Raw genomic sequence first — 26,963 nt, 5'->3', positions numbered from 1 at the left:
TGAGATTTTTCAAAAGATACTTAAATTAGTATGAAAAGCTTATGCTGTTGGTTTTTGCTAAAGGAATTTTTAATTGTGTTTTGTTCATATGATGCAATTAGTTTATCTACAGTAACAGTATGTAAATAAGGAAGTTATGTTCTCTAATATTTTTTCCTTGGAGTTTAAAAAAAGCACAATTGTAAGGTGCAGTCTGCAGGTAATCTGTTAAAGAAAAAAAACCAGTTGTGTTCTCAAAGGTGTCTGCAATAAGATGGAAAGGATTTTTTTGCCTCAAGTTATTGTTTCAAGTGCAGTGCAAACTCTCACGAACAAGAAGAAACTCAAGTGTATTAACACTGTGCAGTGAACCGCGTGAAATGGATTAGCGAGTCAAACAGCTCCTCGTGAGCAGGGCTGTGATGCTGTACACAGACATCCGACACTAGGTGACATCTTTACAGTGTGCAGTGCAGAAACAAAACACTGAGTTGATGGGGAGACTAAGCTATCTTACACTCCTATTTTTTTTTCTGCTCTGAATAGTCACAAATGTAAGGTTCATCTGTCCTCCTTCCCTCTCTCAAAGAATATCAATGGTGTCCGCTTAATTAGCTGAGAAGTTTTTTAAATTAGGAAAAATACAGTGTCAATAAAAATTAATCTCTGGATGTATGTACTGCAAAATAGTAGATTTTGAGATCAGTTTTGATGGACATTTCTCAAGAATATAGTTTAGAAGTGTCAGTCTTTTAGTTCATATGATTCAGGAAGTCCTGCTTTGAATTTGAGGTTGGGAGTTAATCTTATCTGGTTTGCCAAGTGCCCCTGTTTGTTCTATGTGCTGTACATCTCTATGCCTTTGGTTACTTTGAGCAAATTTGAAGATTTGTGGATATGGTAATGACCAGATGAATATTTATCCAGCTAAGAATAATCACAAAATGTTGCATAGAATGCCTGGTGGTATGCATGTTTGCAGAAACTTCCTTTTTTCATATGTGTATCTTGATTTATACAAAGACTGATTCTTCATACTGGAAAGAAAAACTTTTTTTTTTCTTTTATTTATTTTCTTCTTTATTCAGAGAAATGTGTAGCAATTTTGGAATTTTGCTTATTTTGAGTTTTATAAACAAGTAGTTGTGCATTCAGTCATAGTAGGACTTTTAACTATATACCTTTACTTTGGAATCTCTGTGAACTCCAGTGTTAATAAGGAATCATATGATTATCCTATATACTAAGTTTGCAGAGGAAAAGTTTATGGCCAAATTACAAGTCTCTGACAGCATGCTTTAATGTAAATGCTGACAGTCTTCCATATACTTTGAAATTATAGAGTTGTAAAAATGATGATTGTTATTATTTTATTACTTACAATTTTTTAGAGGATATTGGACTAAAATAAAACTCATACTAAAATACACAGTGACGGTACTAATTTAATTAAATTTGTATTAAACTTTTTTGGTCATCTTTGTTGGCCATTTATTGCTTCTGCCCTTTTTTAAGGCACATGTCAGTTTGTTCAAAGATGTCTTAACTTTTTTTTTTTTTTAATACTTTGATTTTGGTTTTGGTTATGTTGCACATATTTTACTTAACACTTTTATTTTTTCATTTGTTCTTTTTTTTTCTCTTCCTTCTTCTTCAATCTTTAAACATAAAATACTGTTTATTAAAATATTCAGAAATGTGCACAATTAAAATATTAGACATATGATGCTAAATTAATATTTAAGTGAAGTAATAATTGTTTATTATGATCCATAGAATAATGGTCTAAAGATAATTATTTTTTTAATATTTATTCTTTTTTAATATTTCACTGCCATACCATTATGCAACAATTAGATCTATAAATCTGCTGACCCATGCAAATTTGGATTTGGTAACTTTCTGAATGGTTTTATGCATGGAGATTGTGCATTGTGGGTCATTAGGTTGCAGCATTTTAAAGAGACTCTTCAAAATATTTAGCTAATCAGTGGAAATAGCTGTGTTTTCTTACAGTTGAAGTAAAAGGAGCTGTTATCAGTAAATACAACAACTTCATTAGTGGTATTAATTTAAGGACGCTTAAAGCTTTTTAAAAGTGTCTGCTGGAAATGATATTACTGCAGCTTCAGTGTGTCTGAAGGGTAGGTTAGTGAAGGACAGTGGTTTGTTTCCCAGCTCAAGACAAAAGCCAGCAGCACTCAATCTTTCTCTCCAAATCTGTGAAGATCTTTATAATAAGATCTTTTATTCTATGTCTTGTTCACTTAGTAAAGGATGTCTGATTTTCAGGCTTGAGAGAAAACTTCCAAGACGTGCTCTTTTGGTTTCTTTGTAGGGGCAAGTTTCTTTGTAACTTGAGTAATTTTGATTACTGTGTCCATTGCAAAGTTTTGGCCAAACTAATTTTAATGACTTTTATTGGAGTTAAGACTTCTAAAAGGAGGATGGTTCTTAAGTACTTGGCTATGTATTTGTATGCTTTTAAACTGGGAACACTAAGCTCCTATTTTCAGTTTTAGAATGCAAATAGTGTAAGTGGGTGAGAGTGACAAAACACATGTAAAATGATTAGAGTTGTAAGCTTTTTTTTCTGCTGTTCTTGTAAAAACCATCACAGGATGAGGCAACTGTGAGAGATGAGCTGATTTGCACTGGGGATGTCAGTCCTGCCTCCGTCTATTTGTAGCAGCACTGACATTTGTCTGACCTGTCAGTCATCTAAGTCCACTCACTGTGTTGACAGAAAGCTAACTTGACAAGAAGAAATAAATAGTTTCCTACCAGTTTTAGGAAGATGAGTGAATCAGCTGAGGAGCAGCTGAGTTCCACTGACCATGTAAGAGCAGGATCATGATGGGAGGATAGTACCATACAGGACGTCATGGAGCGTAATGTAATTTCAATGAAGCTACTCTATAATTATCTCCATTGCCTACAATGCTATCTAGTGTTCCTGTTCTCGACTATGACATATGCCTTTTGTGACTTTAAAAAGGCTTCTGGGAAAATAATCCTTTTTTATTCTTCCAAATAATTTCTTCCAGATAGTTATTTTTAACTTATCCTTCCTGTTGTTCTTCTGCACAGAAAAGGTTTGTGCGCTTGCAACAGTGTTGGAAGTGGGAAAGAATCAAAATGAAGGACCTTGTATATTAAAACTAGTATATCTACTGTTTCTTTAGCATGCAGAGATTTTTATGAAAAATGAAAATAAAAGTTCAATCAGATGTAGTTAAGTCACTTATGTTTGAGAAGCGTTTTCAGCAACAGTTGTAAAAAAGCCCAAATAAATAAATGTTTATATATGTAAAATATGTTACACTTGACCTTTCAACCTGAAGGTCTGTTGTGTGGCAACCCAAAGAGTGTATGTTTTTGTTGTTGTTTGCACCCCTTTGCCTTGTGTTGTACTGCAGCTTTCAGTTTTGGAAATCAGAATGCCCATACCAAAAGGATTTGGAGTTGTACAGTTTAAAAGCCAACATTACTGATCACTGTTATTATTTGCTTTTGTTCTCTTTCATATTATAGATTCACACATTAGTTGAAAGTTTGAAACTTTCAATCTCTGATCAGCAGCTTCCTATGTTTATACGTATAATGCAACTTGGGATTGCTCTGTATTATGGAGAAATAGGCAGCTTCAAAGATGGGGAAAGTGAAGATTTGATTTGCCACACTAAAGATATGTTGGGAAATATCACAGGTAAATACAACTTCTACTTTTTAAGAAGCAGTGTTAAAAACATGAATTTCTTTGCTTTTTGCAAATATAAATGCCCAAGTCTAGTCCTTATCAAGTATCTCTGCAGTTTGCAGTTTGTTAGAAGCAGTTCATTGTGCCGGGTAAGTATTTAGTACTCTAACATTCTTTCATATAGGTTCCATAAAGAGTTCTGGTGGTCCTGACTAAACTGAGGTTAAACAGGATCCAAAAAGACCATTTTGGGAGTTGTGACACAGTAGGGTACTTTCACTTTACCTGTCACTGTGTCATGCAGCAAAGCACATGTCCATAAGCAAGTTTGAAACTGGCAGCAGCCACATTTGAACTAAATAAGAGAAAAGCCAGAGTGTGTTTTGTCATCTTTCTTTGGAAATTGTTATTGACAATTGATATATCAGAACTTCTTTTAAACATCAAAGTACTGCTTTGCACTATGTTTTCAATAGTTCTGTCCATTTACATTGTCTGGTCTTGTTTGCTTTTTATTTTCATACAACATGTATTCCCTCATCTACATGTTTCTTCATAATGGTTGTTGTGGTTTTAATTTAGTGATAGAAAATACGTATAGCTTCCTCCTTCTGTTTTCTATCTCACAGCAAATACATAGAGCAGGTAAACTAAAATGGTGCTGTCTTTTTTTAATGACTTCCACAAAATTTATAGTCCAAACTATTATCTGGCATCTTTTACTGTTGCCTCTGTGTGTGCTGGAGCAAGAGGTATGCTAAATGGTGGCTTAATTTTATGGCTATGTAGACTAAATATTATGCATGACCCAGGTCCTACCCCTCCACCTTTTTTTTTTTTTTGTCAGACCTTCCACCATTTCTTCTGTGCTTGCCAACAGCAGTCTATAGCAGTCTACACTACTGCTAAACTACTTGAGTCATCAAGTCAGTCTAAACTACTTGAGTCATCCTCCATATCAAGTCTTTTTCCTTCTGTATCTGACAGTTGCGCCTCTTGGCTTTTTCCAAGATTTTACGTGCACCTCTTCTGTATTTCCTGTGTTTCAAGATTTACATTTGGATTGAAATCTGAACTCTAAGACTCTTTTGTGAAGAGAGGAGGAAGGAAGCTTGCACTGCCCTTGTGGGTGAAGGTGTCCTTGCCTCTAAGCATGTGCACAGAATTCTCACAAATGTTTTTTTATTACACTTTCTTCCATTATGCAAGTATAAATAATTAGAGTAAAAGACTAAAGACTAATTAGAGTAAAGATTGAAAGGTCTAAAATTTGTAAGAGTGGGATCTCTGAGTTTAAAAAGAATAGAAATAGAGTATGCCTATTTCTGTTCTCATTTAAATGATACAATAAACATAATATTTTTCTCCTAAAGGAACAGTACTGCATCCTATACTACCTCTAGTAATTCTGAAGTAGTTAATACCCCTTGAGAGTCCCGTAAGAGTGGTGATGAAACCAGATAGACGATAATTATGCTCTTAGTACATGCAGTATTACCCATCTGGATCGTGAATCTTAGACTTGAATCCTTGGGGAAATCCTTGTTTTGTTCTGTATGCTATCTCTAATTTTTTTCACAGAAGAATTAACATTTGGACTTTTGACTTACAGATGGCATACCAGCTTTTTTGAGCATAGTTAAACCTGTATCTTTGAATACTTGAAAGGCTGAGTTAAACAAAGGAGGTTTTCAGCCTTAAATTTTGGATGTTAATTTTTGTGCTGTGTTTACATTTTTCTTATTATCACTGTTGCAATTGAAGTCCTTTTTTTTCATTTTAAAATTGGAAACTACGAGATCGTAACATAGCATAATTTCTGTAAAGTTTAATTAATCTTTTTAATTTTTTATTTTAATTAATTAGAGTAAGGTTTAATTTGCAACTTTAGAAGGTCTTTAATGGAAGAAATCTTGAAAGCTTGTGGTATAAATGAAAAATTCTGGCCTCACTGCAAATATACTAAAACTTTTGCAAAGATCCTTAATATTATTTGGAGGAAAATGTTAATGAAAGAAACAAGTGTTTGGAGACTTATATTCAGTAATTTAAAATTTCTTCTTGTTTTCTGTCATTATAAACCAAGTATCAGTGAATGCTATGTGTAATACTGTCCTGGATAAATTTCATATGCTGAAAATTTGAACTTAATAAATAAACTTTGAAGCTTGGTTGCTCTGAAATTTAAATTGGTTTTTGTTTTAAAAGATGCAGAAGATGAAACAAGCTCAATAATGCAATATCCAACACAGTATCAAGATCCTTATTTGCATCAAGACGATGACCAGCAACAAGGATGGGTATCTTGGGCTTGGTCTTTTGTCCCTGCCATTGTAAGTTATGATGATGAAGAGAATGATTCTAGTGGAATTGACGATGGAACAATGTTACATCAGCAGAAATCTCAGTCCCTAAAGGATCCTATTATTTCAGTTGGGTTTTACTGTACGAAGGCAACAGTGACTTTTAAGGTAAGTATTTCTCTGTTTCATAAAGGATTCATTTGACTTGTTGAGGAAGTGCATAAAGATTACCTGGGCATTTGCATACAGTTTGATTGGAGGTGGGAAATGGTACATTAATGAATAACATGGAAAGTGAATGTTGAATGTTCCTCTTCCGTCATACTCTACTGATAATTGCAATGTGAGCTGGTTTTGCCATTTCAACCAACTTAATAATCTTAAAGGGAAACAACTTAGATTAATATTCTTTGATGGGAGAAGAATCTTAAAGGCTTTCTGTGAATGTTTACTGAAGTATTCTATCCATGTAATGTGTAATATTTCTTTATAAAAATGCTTTACCTTCATAGAGATTGTGAATTCGAGGAATTGTTTAGACTGTTCTTTTTTTAGACTATTGTGAGTAAAAGTATGATTTTAACTTGATAATGTTGAAATTATTTTCCATTTGTTGAAATTGAATTGAACAAACAAAGGATAAATGGTACATATACTTTGAGCTATATACTATGTATGTAGAGAAAGATTTAAGTATTTTTTTGTAAACAAATCTCAAACTGGTTGCTGGCCTTCTCTCTGTTCTTTTGTAAGCTTGCAGAAGGGAATATGGAAAGTCTGAATAAGATATTGAGATATACTGACAGAAGTTAAAATTAAGGTTCTGAATTAGCAAAATACTTTTAACATGTGCCAAACTATATGCAAGCAATTTTATGTGCATAACTACACAAAGTGGCTCTTGGCTTTACAATTAAACATGTATTAAATCAAGGCCAGAACTTTGCCACAGAGTAACTAAGGCTGATTTTTATGGCTTTGAGCCTTTCAAATGAACTGCAATACTTTCGTAACTCTGGTACAACAGTTACGTGCCTGATTATACACCTAATACCATCAGCAGCTCCCTGAACCTTTATTGCCTGTTTGGCTTGTCATCTGTGCACTAGAGTGTTGTGAGGGGCTTTATGCTTAGTTTCTCTTAGCTATTTTTGTTTGGTGGCATAGCAGGGTGTTGAGCTGCTTGGCAACTGTCAGAAAGGATGAGACAAATGACTTTGGAAGCTGTAGACATTCTGTGGGAAGGTTAATGTTTTAAGCCTTCAGCCTCCTGGCAAATTTGGTTGCAAAATTTGAGGATATCAACAAACATTGTCGTGTTCTTTTGTGTCAATCTGCTTCAGTCTTCAATAAAAAAGGCTAAAAATAAATAATGGAAAATCTTTTCTTCCTGCATTACTTATCATCCCTGGGACATTTAACCCAAACAAACTACCAGGACTCAAATTTCTCATTTTTCATGGCTCAGCATCTTCTTTTGCATTTTGTCATACAATAGTAATTTTATACTCTTTCCTCATGTGAGAAAAATCATTAAAAATAATATGAACTTATTTTTGAACATACTTTTCTGGGGGCTTTCCTAATGCTTCATTGGCAAGTTCACGCATTTTATACTGGGAAGTGATTAAAAACTACTTTGAGTGTAACATCTTACATTCTATAAATTTTAAATGTGAAATGATGTACGATATTAATATGGTGACAGTTAGGAGGAAAACAGAATTCATTGTTCTGCTTGCATGCAAAGAATGTATGGAATTAATTTGTGGTTCATACTTTGGTTAAAAAATAAGGTCAAGTTTCTGCATTAGCATTCTGAACAGTTGATATCATTCCAGCTAAAAATCATGCCAAATTAAATGTAGCGTTTTCTAATAATGGTGAAAATTATTCTTGTAATGTCTGAGTTCTTTTAATCAATTAATTGCTTTTCCTCTACTATAATTGCACGCAGGTGAAGGGTGATCAGTGATTTTTTTCATCCAATTCTCTTGGACATTTGGATTGCAAAATTTTAATTTGAAACAACATCCATGTGTATCCACTCTTGAAAAAAATGAGAGCCTGTGGATATTTTTATATAAAAATTAGAATTTGAACTATTTAAGCTGTTCAACATAAACTAAGTGTTTTTCAGTCAAGATATAACATCATTATTTTGTACCTCTTTTCCTGTTTTTCTTAGCTGTAGGCTATGTGCTTTTTTTTAACCTGTTTTACCATTTTGAATTTTTATATTGAAATCATTCAAGAAATATAAATGCATGTTCCTCTTGGTTGCCATGACAAGAAAGAAAAATGAGTATGGTTGTAACCAAAATATTTTTGTAATATCATCATGCTGTTTAGTTATTTCTGGGAAGAATAAATAACGCATTTATGTATTTTTACAGCAGTTTATGAGCTAATTTGTTATTATATTAATAATGCAACTGTGTATTTCTTTCTTCTTTTTACATAGTTTCTCTTTAGATAAGGAAACTAAAAATACTAGAGTGGATTTTAGACGTTCTGTTATGGCATGTTTCAACCAGAAGTTGCATATGAGAAGTTCCAATATGGATAATGTGTTACAGCTGTTTAATTGCACCTGTTTCCTGCCTATTAATAAATTTTGGCCCATAGTTTGTCTTCATCAATTCTGTATATTAATGACATTACTGCTGTTTAATACTAATATTGACTTTTATAATGTGTTTATCCTATTGTTTCATAGCTCACTGAAATGCAAGCTGAAAGTAGTTATTACAGCCCTCAGAAAGTAAAATCCAAAGAAGTTATATGCTGGGAACAAGAAGGAACAACAGTTGAGGTAATTTTCCTTTGACTGGGCTTTTTTGATTTATCATAAGTAATGTAGCAAATACTTACCAATAAAATATTTTTTAATTATTTTGTTGCCAAGTTTTCATATTCTGTCATATTGGATGTGTTTGTTGTAATAATCACTTACATATAAATTCTCTAAATTTCTAGTGCTGTGGTGATGAAATACTAAAGTAATCTCTTCCTTTGAAGTGCCCTTGTGAGTGCTGTTTATTAAAGCTCTAAATATATAAACCTAAACATATTTTGTTTCACTTTTGTCCACATTTTTTATTTCTTGGGGAGTAGAAGTCTTAAAAATACCACTTTTTTTTCCTCACTAGGTCCTTATGAAAGGTGAACTTTTCTTTGATTGCCAAATTGGTTTTGTTGGTTGCCAAGCTATGTGCCTTAAAGGAATTATGGGAATTAAAGATTTTGAAGAGAACATGAATAGGAGTGATGAAGTGAGTATGTTGAAATATGAGCTGACTTGCTCAATTAGCAGTTCTGTTATGCTTTATTGATTGCAAAAATTGAAAAGACTGCTGTTACAAATTGTGATTTAAGTTTTTGAATGTTACTGGTATATAGGACTCAATTCTATTCCTCAGAAAAGACAAATATTTCAGAATGAGAAGAGGCAAAACAAGACTTTTTTCTTTGACAATAGCCCATTATTGTCTATGTCTGCATACTTTGATTTTATATAACAAATACAAGCAATTGAAAATCTTTGAAAGTGCTTAAATGAACAGAAGGTTGGAAGGGAACAACTGGGAACACTGTATACTGCAGATAATAGAAGTGTGGTACAAATATCAAATGAGTATTTTACCTCATTTTTCAATAAGGTTAAGAGAAGTATTAAATTAAGGAGTTAAACAGTATTAATTTCTAAATTTTAAATAGAAGCAAATCTTCAATTGCTTAAGACAAAATCAAGTATGGAGTACTTTAAAATATTTAATGAAGTGGTGCATTAAATTTTAAATTCAATAACGATTTTTGGTTGAACTGTAGATAGAATAGTGTCCTAAGGTACTGGAGAACAGCAACTATTATCTTTTTTAAATAAAAAAAAGTAATGCAGCCAAGAACAAACCTATTAACTTGACATTAGTGTTTTGTGAAGTCTTGGAATGTATTTTAAGGAGAAAAACTAAGAATATGAAAGAAAACACGAAATGATTATATTTATGTAAAATATCTCCTAATCTGGAAAACCATGCACTGTACTGTGATAGGTACGATGGGACAGATTCTTATCCTTAACCTATGAGAGAAGCATGGCTTAGCATCCATCTCAGGTGTTTGTGTATGCAGCACAGAAAACAAAAAAAGATCTAGATATCCTTACACAACTTTAGATTATGATATGGGATTTTAGAGATGCAGTGGGACACACTACATGGCCGGTGTGCTGCAAGGGATAAAAGTGGGCTTTTCCAGAAAGAGAGGCTGAAAAACTGTAAAAATGCTCTGGTGGCCTTGTTAAGTACAAGTGAGATGTTCTGGGCATGTGAGGGTGGGCAGCAGCCTTGTCTGCAGCAACTATGAGATTGTCAGCTATAAAATCATTTTTATTGATTTGAAAATGGGGAGGGAGGGGACAGGAACTTCAGTGTTACTTCAGTGAAAATAATTTAATTATTTTATCTTCATTCATAATGAAATATACTCTTGAGGGTTGCTACTGTGTGTGTGTTATTTGTGTATTATGACAATTGAAACTTCTGTTAACTTGACTATGTTGTTTTTTTTTCCCCTCCCCTGCCATATTATTTTGTACTACCTCGTGAAGGAGGCCTACTTCTTCAATTGTGGAGAAAATTTGAGTGCGAAAGGGATGACATATCTTACCAATTCACTATTCGATTACAGAAGTCCAGAAAATAATAGTATTCGGGCAGAATTTATATTGGATGCAGCTCATCATAAGGTCAGAGAATCACATTTTTCTTAGAAAAAAATTCCAATGCTGTCTAATAGATTTCTAATAACTATCTAGATCTGTGTACTACTAGAGGACTGATTTTTCATTACTTCTTCGCGTTTAACTGAATCTTACTTTGCAGCTGGCCAAAAAAAAAGAAAATCTGTTTGTGTTAAAAAAAAGTAGATCTGTTTGTGTTAAAAAAAAGACACCCACAAAAACCGAGCCAAAAAAAACCCCAAAACTGAAGAAACATATTCGAAAGAAACCTCAAACCCCCGTCTCCTGCTCCAAAAACGGAATTAATTCCATAGTTTCTAAAAGCACTAACCACAGAACACTTTAAGAGAAAAATAGGTATGAAAGAATGCTAGCAAAAGCTTTACCAGCACATACTTTAAACCCAAACAGTAAGTGGTCCATGGTCTTCAGACTAAGAAGTGCTGTCTTGGAAACCAGATTTGGGCAGTGTTAATTTTATTGTTTGTGTCCTGTGTTTGTCTAGTTAGAGAAAATTTTACTAATCCTGCCTTTTCTAGAGACAAATTTTCAGTCACCAATAGTGTCTGTTGTTGTAAATTGTGCAGTAAAACTTTATTCTCTGATTATCTGTGATTGTTAAAAACTATATGTAATGACCAAGATGGTTCTTTGTTCATAGGTGGAGTTCTATGCTCTGTTTAATGTACAGATAATCCATTTACAATTTTGAATGTGTCTAATTTCTTTTAAATTTAAATTTTATTAATGTCACCTTTTTAGCACTACTGAAGTGTAACCTTGAAGAATCCCGTAAAAATGAAATTAGTAAAATCACAAGTAGTTGTATTCAAACTTTTCCCATATAGTGTTTTAGTTTTAAGCTTTACTCTATACTTGGTCTGTCTTCAATGCTTTTAGATTTGCATATTTTTTTGGCGAAGCAAGTTTGCTATGTAATGGATTATATTATGTATAAATCCCAGTGATGGCATAAAGTCTTAATATGTTTCCTGCTGTTTAAAGATAAAACCACAATGTTGCTTGAATAACAAAGCCAGATTGAACGAGCTTAAGTTTTCAGTGTACTTAATTAGGTAGATCTGTTGCATGCAAGAGGTGAAGAATATTTACTCCATTAAAGGTACTGATTGACTAGATGTTATTGATGAATTGGTCAGCATGTCCACTGGAATTATGGATGTGCATTTGTGTGGCCTCAAATAGAAATTACATTACCTATCGGAAAGGTGAATTCTTTGGGATAACCTCTGTCCTTTGTTTTGATAAGCCTTTCCGTGTGTTGATGCACAAATCCAAACATGAATATATCTCTCTAATACCAGTCTATCAGTTGGTAATCTCAAGATTCTATCCTTATACAACATTTTCTTTGTTTGCTTTGCTGTGTTGGTAGGAGATGTACACAGAGATAGCTGGAATGCAGAGGTTTGGGGCTTTCTACATGGATTACTTGTACACAATGGAAAGCACCAGTGGCAAAGGTACCTTTTTTCTTTGTTGACCCTGATAAATAATAGAAGCAAAGACTTTTCATGCCTAGATGGTCCTTGACCAACTGTCCTCTAACTTATCTTAGATTTACCATCAAAACCATCATTAAAATGCTTTCATCTTTGTTTCTTTATTGATGTCTTTGAGGTTAGCTATTTTGGTTAGCTGTTGATTGTCGGTGTTGTTCTTTTTTTTTTTTCCTGCATAACGAATCACAGTGATATTTTTATAGCCAGTTGCTAAACTGAAAGTAATTAGCTTGTAGCAGTGATGAAGTTCATAAAGTATGATGTCTTTTTCTTTTTTTAAAGTTGTCATTATTGACTTTGCATGTAAAAAAACCCCAACTTTTGAGAAAGCCTGGTTGAAGAATGAGGTTGACTGTGTACTTGCTGCAGAAGATGAAAAGGGCTGTGGTTTTTCTCCTGTGAATTAAAATGCAAGGATGCAAGATAGTGTGGAGATTAATCTTGAAATATATGTATCTGAACAATTCTGTGAACAAATAAACCATGTGCACATAGATATTGGCCAATTCTGAGTAATTTTTGAGATTCCTATCAAGTCTTTTCTAAGTCTGAGAAGTGAATTTAGTGCAGGAAGTATATCTACTACTGTGAGTGTTACAAAAAACGGGACAAAGAAGTTAATCTATTAGTAAGAAATGCATATGTATTTTTACACATGTATTCTTATCATTAATTGCAATGTGATCTCCCCCCCCAATTCTTCTAAGACTGTCATCTACAGCTGCTGCTCTGCAGTTTCATTGTCAAACTAATAGTGCTTTCTTCCCCACCTGTGTATTTATTATCGTGAACACTATTTCTCTGGACATGTATTGGGAACTTCTTGCTGTTTTGTGACCGAACATTTATCTGTCCTGTCCTTGCTACCTAATCCAATTCATCTGTGTTTTTTTGGTTTTTTTTTAGTTGGTTTGGTTTTTTGTTTGGTTGGTTGGTTTGGTTGGTGTTTTTGGTTTTGTTTATTTTTTTTGGTTGTTGTTTGTGTGTGTTTGTTGTTGTTGTGTTTTTTCTGTCTGTGTAAAAGAAACCATAACTCTTAATGTTTGATTTTGTTTTCTGGACTTGTTGGACATTAAGAGTAAAAGGAGTAGGAAAGAAACTTCCAGTTTCCTTAGAGGAAAAACTTAAAAAAAATAAATAAATGATGCTATTGCCTTTGGTAGTAGAGGAATACACTAGGAAATTTAACAGTTCTTTCCTGGTTCTGAGGCTTTCCTCTGTACTATGAGTGTGGTGTGAAGCTGAGAAAATATACAGTTAAGTCAAGATTCTACTGCAGTCTACTTCTGGTTTTAATAGAGATAAATATTTAATTGTGTGTTGAACTCTTATGTAGAGAAGTTGAAAATCTTGGGTAAGCCTTATCTCCTTTTTGAATCTTGCTGTAGAAAATTGAATATGCAGACTATTTGATTATGAAGAAAAATTGGTTTTGTGGAGTATTTTGTCTTGTTTCTCTGAATGCACAAGAAATGCTGTGATCATATCTTTTTCTGACTTTTAACTAGCCCTTTTCAGGAATGACTGAACTCAGGAATGAATTTATTTTCCTCAATGCCAGGCTACTGGTATATTCTGACTACATTTTTCCCTCCTTAGCTTCTCTTCTTTTTCTTCCAGTTTGCCTTCTCAGAGCCTTAGCTTCTGTTTTCTCCATCCAGGAAAACACTTCACAAAATGTAGCTTGACTTCCTATCAAGCTGTGTGCTTTTATTTTGGTATTACTCCTTTGATTTCAGCTACCTCTCTACATAGAAGAATGGAATGATTAATTATTAAATTGTTAAAATAGTTGTTGTTTCTCTAAATCAAGAACTTAAAACTTGAAATTTTCAAATAGTTTTGTTCCTCAGAAAAGCAAATGTGGTGTTTCTGCTAGTTATTTTGTAGTTTATTTTTCCATATTGTGGGTTAAGTGGGTAGTTATTAAATAACACATAAAAAAAAGTGTAAATAATTTCTTTAAAATGAAGATATAAATACCTCAAGATTTTGAAAACAATATAAACCTGCTGCATTTTTAATGTGTCGTTTATATGAAAGTTTAAATTTTACTATTTCTTATTTTGATATTAACTATTTTTTTAGTTACAATCACTGCACACCACATTCCATAAAATACCCTAACCCAACTTAAGTTATAGGAGGCAGTTACTGTGATTGTAAGATTTTTATCTGTCAAGGCAATTTTGGTTTGACACATTCTTTGCACCTTTAACCTTTCCTGAAGCATAGAATTACTGATTAAACCACAAGTGCCTCCTGGATAACATTAACCTCAGGAGTTTCATCTGTCACTTACAGAAGTGCATTAATCAATTTCTGTATTTTGAATGAAAACGAGATAGTCATGCACAGTAGTTTTATTTTGAAATGCTGCCTGTCCTCCCCTTCCTGTATTTTTCTGGATTTTGGCTTCGTATTTCAATGCAAAACATTTTCCCTGAAACGTTATGTAGCCTGTCAGTTCCCTGATCGCTGACCTGGCGGGGTGTACTTTTGAAGTTCCATTTTGTTTGTAATGTGTACTTATCTTGGTGGCAAGTTTATTATGCAGCACTCATTTTGGTATTTTTTGTCAGTTAGAATTAGACATAAGGTTTACAGAGAGCTTGAATACTCAATGATCAAAAATTGTTTTTCTTTATGCAACTGTGAATTTTCAAGTCACCTGTGATCACCTAGTTCAGTAGAACCAATAGATTTTCTGTCACATTCTCTTTGCACTTAGAATTAAATGGGACTGTTCCAGAAAGTGGTTTGTATAAATTCTGTCACTTGAATGTATTATTCATATACAAACAATATATACAAGCAAGTATAAGTCTTTGAAAAGGTAGGCTGTTACTACTCCTGGCTTTATTATTTTTGGCCTTTTTATGTGATGTTATGGCTTTTTGCTCTTTTTAGTAGTGTTCATCTGCACTGAATACTCTGTAGAATTGGAAGGATAAAAGTATGCATGTTAACTGCCTGTAGAATAAATGCAGGAGGCTATATGCTGGCTTTTTAAAAAAAAAATCTTTTTCGGAATTTATTACAAAGGTTGTAACTCAGTTCCAGCTGAAGATTTGAATAGGTTTTATAAGGTAGTATCTTTCTGTTCTTTTATCTTTCTTTTATTGTTCTTTTTCCTCTCCGAAAAACAACACGCCAGGGGAATCAGAGGCTATAAATGCTCTTGCCATCAACTTCTGTTGGGCTTTTAAGGATAAAGTTAATTCTTCTGCTGAGTATATAAGCCTGTAAAGGCCTGCAGAGCATTAGACCAGCTAAGTGTCAAATTGGGCATAGTCTTGGTTTGTGCTAGGACCTTTCTTCTCACCAATGCTTAGAAGCAACAACATTTTATTATTTAAACACAAGGGAGGAAAAAAACCTATCCTTGCTTCCTTTTCCCCCAAGCTCATTTCCCCCAATAGAAAGACTGTTTTGAATGAGTACGGTAAAGAAGAGAGGCAAAAGGGAATGTTACTCTGGAAGGTAAAAGACCGGGTTCCTCTCAGGCAACCAGAAATTATGGAATTGTTAAGGTTGGAAAAGAACTGCTACTGAGTCCAACCATTAACACAGCACTGCCACGTTCACCCCTAAACCATGTCCCCAAATACCACATTCATACGTTTTTTAAACACTTCCAGGCATGGGGATTACAATAGTTCCCTTAGACAGCTTGTTCCAATGCTTGTGGCCAATTTCAGTGAAGAAATTTTTTCCAGTATCCAATCTAAACCTTCCCTGGTGCAACTTGAGGCTGTTTCCTCTCATCCCATAACTTCTTACTTGGGAGAAGAGACTGACTCCCGCCCCCTTGCTACAATATCCTTTCAAGTAATTGTAGTGAGCAATAAGGTCTCCCCTGAGACCCTACCTCCTCTCCAGGCTAAACAGCCCCAGGTCTGTCAGTCGCTCCTCTTAAGACTTGTGCTCCAGACGTTTCACCAGTTCTGTTGCCTTTCTGTGGTCTCAGAATCCATTTAATCTTGATGCTTATTTTGTCAGACTAACTGTTCATTTATGTAATGATCAGCAAGACATTTAATGTTTAGTGCATGTGTCAAAGCAATGAAGACACTGTCAAAGTGATGGTTTATTAAGAAAAAAATCCAGTTCTGCAGTTGTGCAAGCTAAATATATTAGAGGGATGAGGGTATTCTTTTACAAGTCATATGTAACAGGAAAACTTGAGTTTCTGAAATTTGCGTAATTTAACTGAAGAATTTCTGTGAAGTATGTTTAGAGAAATAGTCATGCTGTTTGGTAACTGATGAGTAGCCTGTATCCAGTGAATGTATGGTTTTGGTCTACCTTATTACCTGACCTTACTAAACCACTCTTTTATCTCTGTGTTGGTTCTTCTAAAAACAGCCTGAGACCTAATGATTAAAGAAGTTTGTTTTCTCACTGCCCATGCAATAGTGAGTTGGGGTAAATGTGAATGGAAGGAAGGGTTTGCCTTAGCTGTCAGTCTGGTTTATGACAGTACAAGTGAGTGTGATTCTCATGGCTGTGTACAGGCAGCTAACCTTTTAAGGGCCCAAGTCTGTAATTTCTTTGCAGCACACCTTTTCCTTGATTGTTAGGGATGGATATCTTTGTGACAAGCTGTAGAAAGTTTTGAACAGCACAGCTGTCATTGGCACCTGGGGTTAAGTTGCCACAGAAGTTTAGACTTCCAGGGAATACTAAACTTGAGAAATACAAAATTCATGGAAGGGTTCCTAAGTTGTACTCTGCTTGGAGGCAAGGCAAAAATTTACCCTGTTTTCTCTGCATTAAACAGAAATAATGTTAAAAAACATGTTAAACCAGTCACGGTCTATTTGTGTGTTCTGTTTGCACTGTTATATTTTTGTATATATTTATAAGTCTGTGATCATAGGATTTGAAACAGAAGTAGCTGATAAAAAATTTTATTATGTCCAATTGTTTGGTGTGACTTGTTATTTATAAAACTTCTTATAGTCTCTGGGAATCAACAAGACCTCTCTTCAGTAAAGAGTGAAGATTTTGGAAATGTTCAGGAGATGTCTACAAAAAGCCTCATTGTGGGCCCACTCAATCTTCGGCTGGATAGCAGCGCGGTACACCGGATAATGAAAATGATAGTTTGTGCTCTGGAACATGAGTATGAGCCTTACAGCAAAACTAAGCCAGGTTTGCTCCTATTGCATATACACAAATGTACAGAATTAAACCAGACCAAATTTATTGCTCTTGAAGGTGCAGCTTCCAAGTAGTTAAACTCAAAACCTTTCAGGGGATTTTATGAGTCTGAAGAGCAAAATGTAAAATAAAGATAAAATTCATTGTAGTATCCTCATCAGTGTTGGATATACTTCTGAGATAATTTCAGACACTTTGGAAGCCATTTGTTTTAATCATAAGACTCTTGTTGAGTAAGAAGGGCTTACTTAATTGACTACTCTAGGTTAATTTTGGAGTCTTAGAGAAGAAAGTATCCTTGTTGATATTTATTAGTTTGAAATAATAGTTATACAGGATGAAAATGCATGGAAATAAGTTATGGTAAACAGTTAAGATGAGTTTCTGAGGAAGAGTAATACAGATTTCAAAGTCAGGAAAATCCAGTTACTATTGCATTTAGCCTTAGGTAGAACCAGCATGGAATAACATTATTAACTATGAGGTGGGGGGGAAGCTTTGCTTTTTTTGCTAGTCCCTAATCGTTTCTGAAACAGCAGCTCTAGGACACATTTTATATATTTTAGTGAAACATGTAATCTTGATTTATTGTAGATATTACAGATGGAAACAGAACTGTGCCAAGCTCAGAAGAAATAGCATCACTGGAGGAATACATTCCCACTCGACTTACAACATTCACTGTTCTCAAGTGTACAATTATAATCCCTGTGGCAGAATTCAATTTACTAGACCACTTGCTGCCCATAATCATGGGTGAGAAGGTATGTATGTACAGATAATTATTCAGTTCTTTATATTGGCATGTGCTGTTCCGTATAAATTTTCTTACTGGTCTGTGATTCCATGTGCTGGATACATTGCTGAATTCTGAATTGGTTTGGTGCCCATGAGCCTTAGCTCACCTAAGACGAGTGGGATATGACTAGTTAGGCTTATAAACTGAAGATGTCTTGTACTTGTAAGAAAAAATAATTGTGAAGAAAAAAGATTTTAAACCATCAAGGAGATGAAAAAGTAGTAGCTCTGAAAAAGTAGTAGCTCCTTTGATCAGAAGAGTACCTGTTGTGCAGGTCTTCCCAGACTTGGTAGAGTCTGAAATCTTTTAATACAGAGGCTCAATAGAGACTACACAGATGTTAACAGCCAGGTGTGTGTGTGCTAGTTCCAGCCAGGATGCGAGCAGGACATGGGCTGTTACTGAGAATTTAACTACTGAACGACTTGCTCAGAGAGACGGAAATTTCCTAACAGCCTTAATTTGTTTTATCTTCTGGATATGTGTAGTATAACACCAGTTTAAGAATCTGGTTTTATTCCTATAGAGTTCCTTCCTCAGTGCACAATGCTGAGGTACTGTAGAGATGAATCTGCATTTGGTAGTGAAGATTTGCAGTAGGTTTATCTCTCCTGGCAGAGGCTGGAAGGTATTCTATGGCTAAGAGAAGGAATGGGAAAAGAGCAAAATCAATCAATTCTTGATTTAATTAAATTTCTGGAACTTTTGTCTGATATTTCGTCTGATAGCCTGAGAAAGCTGTGGTTGCTCAGACTGGAGAAGGGAATGCTTCAAGGAGCCCTCATTGTGACCTTTCAGTACCTAAAGGGAGCTTATAAAAAGGAGGGAGAGGGAGTTTTTATACAAGCAGATAGTGACAGGACAAAGGACAATGGTTTTAAACTAAAAGAGAGCAGATTTAGATTAGATGTTAAGAGGGAATTCTTTACTCAGAGGATGATGAAGCACTGGAACAGGTTGCCCAGAGAGGTTTTTCCTTTTTAGAATTTTTTAGCATGTTGCACTGCAGTGGTGCTTTTCACCATATGGGCATGGGAAGATGGTATTTTTATAATGGGAGAACAGTCCCATGTTTGTTTTAGATGTGAGGCAAAGAGTTTAAATCAAGTGAACTTTTTGGTTGGTGTAGTCACCACTTGGAGTTTCAATTTACATTTCCTGAGTGAAGCCATGCATATTTAAAATAACAATTTTGAGTTTTAGATTGAAAATCATATATATGTCAACTTACTGTCCTATTTTGGTGCAAGTTTAATAATTGTTTTAGATTTATAGAGTAATTTGGATCGGAAAAGATCTTTTGAGGTGTTCTCCAGGAGTCCAACATCCTGGACAAAGGAAGAGCAGGTTGCTCCAGGGGTTACTCTGTCAAGTGCCAAATTAGCATTAAGAATGGAGATGCTATAAAAAGCTTTCCCATAGACCTAATTTGAATTGCCTGTATTCCAGCTTGTGTCTATTGTCACTCATCCTCTTACGGTACACCTTTGACAAGAGTCTGGCTCCCTTTTCTCTCTACCCTCCCAGTAGGTAGCAGTAGACAGCAGTAGCATTTCCCTCTGGCCTTCTCTAGACTGAATTACTTCAGTTGTCTCAGTCTTTCTTGAGACAGAACTCATGTCCTCCAACCCCATAACCACTTTGTTTCCAACAAACTTATTCTCATATGTCCATGTCTGTCTTGTGCTGAATACAGCGCTTCATTTTAATGAATATTATTAAAAAATATAGTTGGATGTTCATTATACTATGAATCCTGAAATATTTTCAAAATAATTTCTTTGGAGTTTAAAATTTATCAACTTTTTATCCAGCACTGGCTGAGCCTGCCCTGGGGCAACCCTTGGTCAGACCTGCAACCCCCTCTGCCCACCACCAGCACCTGATCACATGCACCCAAGACAATTCTGGATAAAAAGTTGATGAGTGTAATGCCGTGGTATCTGTAAATAGTTAATTACAGGTAGATTTGCTTGTGTATGTAGGTAAGAATATGTAGATATCATAAATAATACATCTGTTATATAATAATTGTATGGGTTTTTCCTCTGTCACTTAGAACTTAAGTGGGGTGTTAAATGCTGCAAGTTTCCATCCCCTCCGACCTTTACCTTCCATCCGAATTTTGGTGGATAAGGTTAACCTGGAGCACTCAGTGCCGATGTATGCTGAGCAACTGGTGCATGTGGTCAGCAACCTTGGCCAGCCATCTGACAACCTGCTTCATTACTGTTACTCACACTGCTATCTGAAGGTAAAGGAAGGCTTGAAAACTGTTTCTTGCTGCTGTGCTGAAAAAATATGTGATCATACACATATAGTTTAATCCTAAGTGTTAGCATGTTTCTTGGGAGAAAGTTTTCAGCTTGTCTAAAACAGCTTGTCTAAAAGGATGTAAAGACATTTCACATAACATTGTTGTTTGGGATTGCTGCTTCTGACTGGAGCCAAATGCTTTGTAATATGAACAGAGAACTTCGTATGAGGAAACTGCACAGAGCGAAGCCCCAAGGTCTTTGTGGCAAGGTTGAGTTAAAATAATGTGGGACGAAATCTTTTTCTTCTTCCCAGATAATGCTCATAGAATATGTAGATTGAGCGCTGCAAAGTACACTTAGACACTTGATGGGATGTTATGAGGGAAAACCATCACTACTAGTAGTATTGATGTAGCAATACCATGATAGTGAAGGTATGCAATCAAAAACTGTTGACTAACAATTTAATTGTTTTTCATTATAAGAGGAAAGACCTCTGAATGTTCTCGATTAAAGAGACAGTATGTGAGAGGAGTTCTTATTGTGAAGTTGGGGGAAGCTTAAGTTATGGGAAATTGTTTTGGGAGTATTCAGTTGCCCTCTGCTCTCAAGAGGAATTTTAAAACAGGCCTTCCAGCCTTTTAGGATGGCCTCAGGCAGTTCAAAACCTTTTGGGTGCTAGTAAAATGTAAATATTTAATACTAGTACTGTTAGTTTTGCTCAATTTTTCAATTATCTATTCACTTCCATGCTGGGATCTTAGTAAGAATTTAATTATTTAAATCTTTATTGTCTGCATGAACAAAACTCTGTTCCAGAATTGCATGGCAGGCTTTAAGTTTTCTGGGTGACATGTTTACCTTCTGTCACATTTAAAGTGATTGGGATCGCAATATTGCAAGTCATCTGTATGTTTTTCAGTTTGAGGGGATTTTTCTATTCAAAAACTTTTTCAGCAGCAACATTTGAACATCAGATTTGAGTTTTAAAGGGTTTATTTGCTAGCTTTAATATTGGCCAGAGTGGTCTGTTCTTATGTGAATGGTGGTACAGCAGTTTAAAAAGCAACTCTACAAAAGTTCATTCTCCATTATTGAACAGGGAAAGGAAAGCTTTTTGAAGGAAAAAAAGCTTTTTGATTTAATTACAAAATTAAACTAGAGGTTTGCAACTGAAGTTAATTTGTTGTTGAAGAAAAGCTTCTAATTTCCTTAAATACCACTTTTTCATACCAGTGTTGTTACAATTACCAAAAATGATTTTATTTTATATGAAAGGCAGCGTGTGATCTGCAAGTTAAAGAATATAGAATAAAGTACTTGAGTTGTTAAATTGTAATTCAGCATTTTGTTAAAAATTCAGCAGAGCGTAGTTAACACTTTTTGAGTGAAGAAAATATTGTTGTATGTATTCCTGTTAGGGCATTATTTTACGTAGATTTCTGTAGCTATATTTGTGTTTGGGTGAAAGGAATTATCTAAAATTAATACATAATTTATTTAATGTTTATTGAGTATATTTCTGTATGTTATGTTATAAAATAACCTGAAAGCGACCTAATCCTATGGTAGCATACTGTTTGACTAACTGAATTTGTTCCAGGTATTTGGTTTTCAAGCAGCACTGACTTCTTTGGACAGTAAAGGATTATACTGCATCCCTGTTCCAGTTATCCCCTCGTTCAGTACTGCTGTTTATGGCAAGCTGATCAAGTTTCCCAAATATTGGTGAGCATTAAGCCTGAGCATTAAGTGTTTAAGTAATGCACAATTACTTTTGCATTTCTAATGAGTGACGTAAAAATGCAAAGCTTCATATATATCCCTAAACTTTTCTGTCTCATCTATCATATTCTATTATTGTTTGTTATTATTAATAAGTTTCTTTGTAACGATTGCTATTAATAAACATTTTAGACCCTTGTCTGGCCAAGACAGCAGTCCCCACAAGCCCTATATTAAATAGCTTTGTTCTAGACCTCGTAGATTTCTAGAACCAGTTTCCACTCTAAGTTACATACTGCTAGCAAAGCTTGATGTGTTTAACTGAACAGGTCAGCTCTTGCTGTTTTAAACTCAACCAAATAAAAAGCAACAAGTTGGAGGATGAAACCCCAAAACATCCCAACCCCACGAAATCTCTACTACACTTTTATTTATCTCTCATTACAGTTGGAAGTGTTTTAACATTGTGATCAGGTATTTTAGCTGTTTGTAGTAGTTCATATATTAAAAGAGAACACTTTTCTTCTGAAACAAATTCTGTGCTTTATTATGAAACGAGCTATATAAAATTATTTTAAGCTTAATTGTCCTGGAAAATTCAGTATTTAAATTTATCTTTTCAGTTTAAATCTCGTGGACATAGATGTCAATGCATTTATAAAATCTATTTTCAGGAAAATGCATTTTGGCAATACTTTGGACAGGATATTAGTTTTCTTTATCCCTTCTTTTGAGAAGTAGCTGTCTGTAATACTACTTTGACTAAACACGTGCAAAAAATTTTACATAAAATGACAAGAAAACACGTTAATATGTTCAATACTTTGGCTTCAAACATTGTGTTGCATAGCTAATTTATAAGATACATTTGTTTGTGAAAGCTTAATGGATTAAGAAAAAAGGACTGTGTCTTTGACTGTTCTTAGTGCCACACAGAGAATATACTAATTTTTCTCTCGCAGGCTGGGGTTTTAGCATTATCAGAACACCACCAGGTGGTAGCAGCCTAACTGACTTTGTCATATTTTTTATCAATAGTTTGCAAAAGTATTAACCTCTTCAAGTTAATTGCTGTTGTGTTGCAACCTTTTTTTGAAAAATAATAACTGTTACCAGGATAACCCATAATCAGCACTAATTAGAGTACTTCAGGACCTGGTTAAGATTGACAACCTTTCATGACATGACCTAAAATTTAACACTAAGCTCTGGTTAGTGATCCTTGTTAGCAAACTGTAAGAACGAATTAGTGTTTAATGGTAAACTTAAATTTATTTACTGTATTATAAATCCCAAGGTTAGTTATGCAAAATCAAAAAAATTATTTTCCAGATGAAAAATAGTTGAAGAAATCTGTCATCTGACAAGTTCAAGTGCTGCTGCTTTTTCATGAGTGCTCTTCTGCAGGTGCTTGTGCTCGTTATGCTCCATCTCTTTCTTGCTGGCCCATGCCTGGTGTCCCGTGCTTTTCCACATGTGCAGTTGCACACTTGCCATCACGCTCTGTCTCACATGTTCGTGGTCTCGCGCTCACATTCTCTTGCTCGTGCATTCTCTGATTCTCTCATGGTTTCTGTTTCTCTGTTGTTTCTCTGTCTCTCTCTTTTAAAAATGCATTGTATTGCAGTGTGTGCCCAGCTGGAAAATAGAGTATGGTAGATTAATAACATAAAGGAGCAGTAGTTTTGGGGAGTGGAGGCAGGGGAGTGGTCCTGCTAAAACAGCAAATCATCTATCAGCATTTATTAGTAGATCTTGTAAGATCAACACTTATTGTGGCCTAGTGTATTTAAATATTTTTCTCACTTTTTTCCTGTGATAAGATCTTTTTGTAAAGCTTGTTTGTTTATTAACAGTACAAGACAATTATATAAAATGAACTTATTCCAAGGATTTATCTAAACTAAGCAGCACCAATTTGTGAGTAATAAAGTAGAAAAACAAATGAGTACAGCAGCAGCCTGGTTAAATGAAGTGTAGTTTGAAGTGAATAAAACTCCAGATGAAACACATCAAATAGCACTTCAACTAAATCGAAATCAGCATGAGGACTGAGAGCTTCATTGAAGTCATGCAGTGAGTGAGAATTAGTCTGGTAGGATAACCTGGTAATGTCATTAAACTTAAATTCAATCCTCCCTCCCAAATTATACCACCTGCTTTATTTGGATTTGTGGATTTCACATTCCAGAGTTTCTTAAAGTACACACATCTGATGCTACATGTGTTCTTCTATTTCTTCATAGAAAATATATACCACAGACCATACCTTTTAAAAACAAAGACATTTTATGAACTGTTATGGAATCCCTTAGGTAGTATGTTTTGAGTTAGCAGTGAAAATCTTAACTTTATTTCTGACATAAATCAGTAGAATAGCTTTCTTTTCTAGTTTCAGTACAATAATCTTAAAATGTATACAGTGTATAAAATACTGTAGTAATATTAATTTTTTTAAAACTGGTTGATAAACATTGGCAGGATATTTTAAGAGATAAAATTTCAACAGCATCAACCCAGTGAGTTCCAGTAAATAACCATAAACTGTCATAAAGTGCTGTTTTGTTTTTGTATTAAATTGATGTCTGTTTTAATTGCAGTTAATACTCTTTCTTTCTATAAAAGAATATGCTCCAACTCACTAGTTAACTAAGTCTTGGACATCTTTTAAATTGCATAGCTAATCTATTTTTATTGGAAAGTACAAACCATCTGGTCTTTTGTTTTTGTCAAGCACAACAAGATGCAAAATACGTTCATGTCAATATTTTACAACTACTTTATATAGTGTTGCATGTCAGATTGTAAAGCAGCTTTCAGAGCTTTTAGGAGGATGTCTAAAACCAACTGAGAATTATTTGAATATGGTTAAAAGCCTAGAATGAAGGACAAAAATGTTTATTGCCAAACAGGAATTAGCTGATTTCTTTCCCTTTTGTTCTTTTGGCTACAATGTCTGTAGTAACAGATGAGGTAATCTAGTGTAAGACACTTTAGTGTTATAACCCTCTATCACTTATAAAATACCACTTCGTTGTACTTCTGAAGAATATTAAACTAACATTACACAATATAAAATCTTAATAACCTTCCTTTTATTTTTCTGATATCTGAATGATAGTGAAGTGTCCTCTGTATATTTTGAGCTAGATATTAGTCCAGTTATGTGTGTTGTTGCATTGCATTGCTTTTGCTTTTCTTAACCTGTTCCAGACTCTCGTTTTTCTTTATCAGGTCTGTGGGAAGGTTCTCACTGTGTCTATCTGTGACAGCTTTTGATACTCTGACAGGCACACTCGGAAGTTAGCCTTTGGCTAACTATTATGCAGTGATATTGAGAAATATACTTTGCCAGCAACCTGAACATCAGCGTTTTACTTTCTTACCTGACTTCCTGCATTTTATTTTGAACTTGTCACCGTGTAGTTGTGAAATGGTTGCTTTTACATACAATTTAGTTTCTCTTATGTTTTTTAACTTTAATATTACTATTACAAAAATGGAGGATTCTAAAGCCCTCATTATCACTGTATAGGTTTCTGCTCAAATTTTTGTTACTGTGAAGTTGTTTGTATTTTTATACAGCTTTGCTTCCATTTTCTTCCATGATGTGTCCCCTTACAAGGCAAACATCCCTCTCAGTCATAGCCATGTACTAGTGTGCCATACAGCCGTATTCTTATTGACAGAATTCATTGTTAGACTCCTTACACAATCCAGTAAGGTCATTATAGGCTCCAGTATGAGTGAACATGTGCACCCACTCATGTCTGCTCTGTGTCATCTTGTAAATCCTGTGTGCATTTGACGATATCCCAATGAACTGACTCGAGTGAGAGCAATTCATGTTTATCCACAAGCAGATTGGTAGACGAAGATCTGGCTTCTTACATATTAAGTTATTTAACAAGGAAGTTATCTCCTGGTGACATGGCCTTTACCTACAAGGTACTATTGTGATGATAGTAGGAGATTTTAGGATTTGCTGCTCACTGAAGAGAGGATTAAAAGTGTATTATGGGGGATCAGGTGAACTATCTGTCTCTGTTACTTTTTTGATTGAAACATCTTTGCAGGACATGTTCAGTGGAATAATCTGCTTAGAACTAGAAATCACAGTAGCTTTCTGAGCTTGAGAGTCACAAGACGTAGCTGTTGTGCTGTTCAGTGCAGTTGTGCTAGTAAGAGGCAAGCGGACCCTATTGGCAGGAAACACAGAGCCCAATATCCACAGACTGGGAACACTAGATCGTAAATCTAGGAAGTTTTCTCATAAATTGACACTTCGGTCTTGATTTTGGCAGCCTGTTTTACTGGCTAGTCATGGTAAATCAAGAGTAATGTCAATTTAGATTGGGTGTGGATTGCGTTTCACATGGGCAGTTGAGGGGCATGCTTGTTTCCTGGGTCAGAAGTAGAAACAGGTTGAAAACACATGAAACTCATTTTGTAGCATTCAGTTGTGACTATTAGTTATGTTAGTAATTGGATATATCTGCCAGATGAAAATTCAGGGTAGATTGAATGCCTGAACAGATGCCATCAGTGTATGGGATGGGGGAGTTTCAACCACGTCAACGTTGCGCCAGTTAGAGCTAGCACATGTTAAAACCTGTCTGAACTATTGAGATACGCCAGTTGATATGGGCTGTGCAAAAGCAGAATGCAACAGTCATTCTCTTGGGTTCTACAGAGGTGGTTGTGTAGAATTGCCTCAGATGTGAACAATCAGTCTAGGGAGTGTGCTGGATTGCTTCAGCATTGTA

At 34.8% G+C, this 26,963-nt stretch overlaps 1 protein-coding gene across 4 annotated transcripts in view; it reads left to right on the top strand.

Annotated features, from left to right (window-relative positions):
• The window catches only part of VPS13B (vacuolar protein sorting 13 homolog B), a 424,870-nt gene that overhangs the window by 47,397 nt on the left and 350,510 nt on the right, over nt 1-26,963 (top strand). For all 4 annotated transcript variants that reach the window (XM_027692551.1, XM_027692552.1, XM_027692549.1 and 1 more), the window contains exons 7-16: nt 3,514-3,688; nt 5,888-6,150; nt 8,702-8,797; nt 9,135-9,257; nt 10,595-10,732; nt 12,123-12,210; nt 17,215-17,406; nt 18,010-18,179; nt 20,274-20,468; nt 22,076-22,200. In XM_027692551.1, the coding sequence (XP_027548352.1) occupies nt 3,514-3,688; nt 5,888-6,150; nt 8,702-8,797; nt 9,135-9,257; nt 10,595-10,732; nt 12,123-12,210; nt 17,215-17,406; nt 18,010-18,179; nt 20,274-20,468; nt 22,076-22,200 (1,565 nt within the window). The remainder of the gene's footprint in view (nt 1-3,513; nt 3,689-5,887; nt 6,151-8,701; nt 8,798-9,134; nt 9,258-10,594; nt 10,733-12,122; nt 12,211-17,214; nt 17,407-18,009; nt 18,180-20,273; nt 20,469-22,075; nt 22,201-26,963) is intronic.

The sequence above is a fragment of the Neopelma chrysocephalum genome, unplaced genomic scaffold (genome assembly GCF_003984885.1).
Source record: "Neopelma chrysocephalum unplaced genomic scaffold, ASM398488v2 Primary Assembly neopelma1_86, whole genome shotgun sequence".
NCBI classification, from domain to species: Eukaryota; Metazoa; Chordata; class Aves; order Passeriformes; family Pipridae; genus Neopelma; species Neopelma chrysocephalum.
Note: the sequence above shows the minus strand (reverse complement) of the source record. Positions and strands in the feature narration are given on the sequence as shown.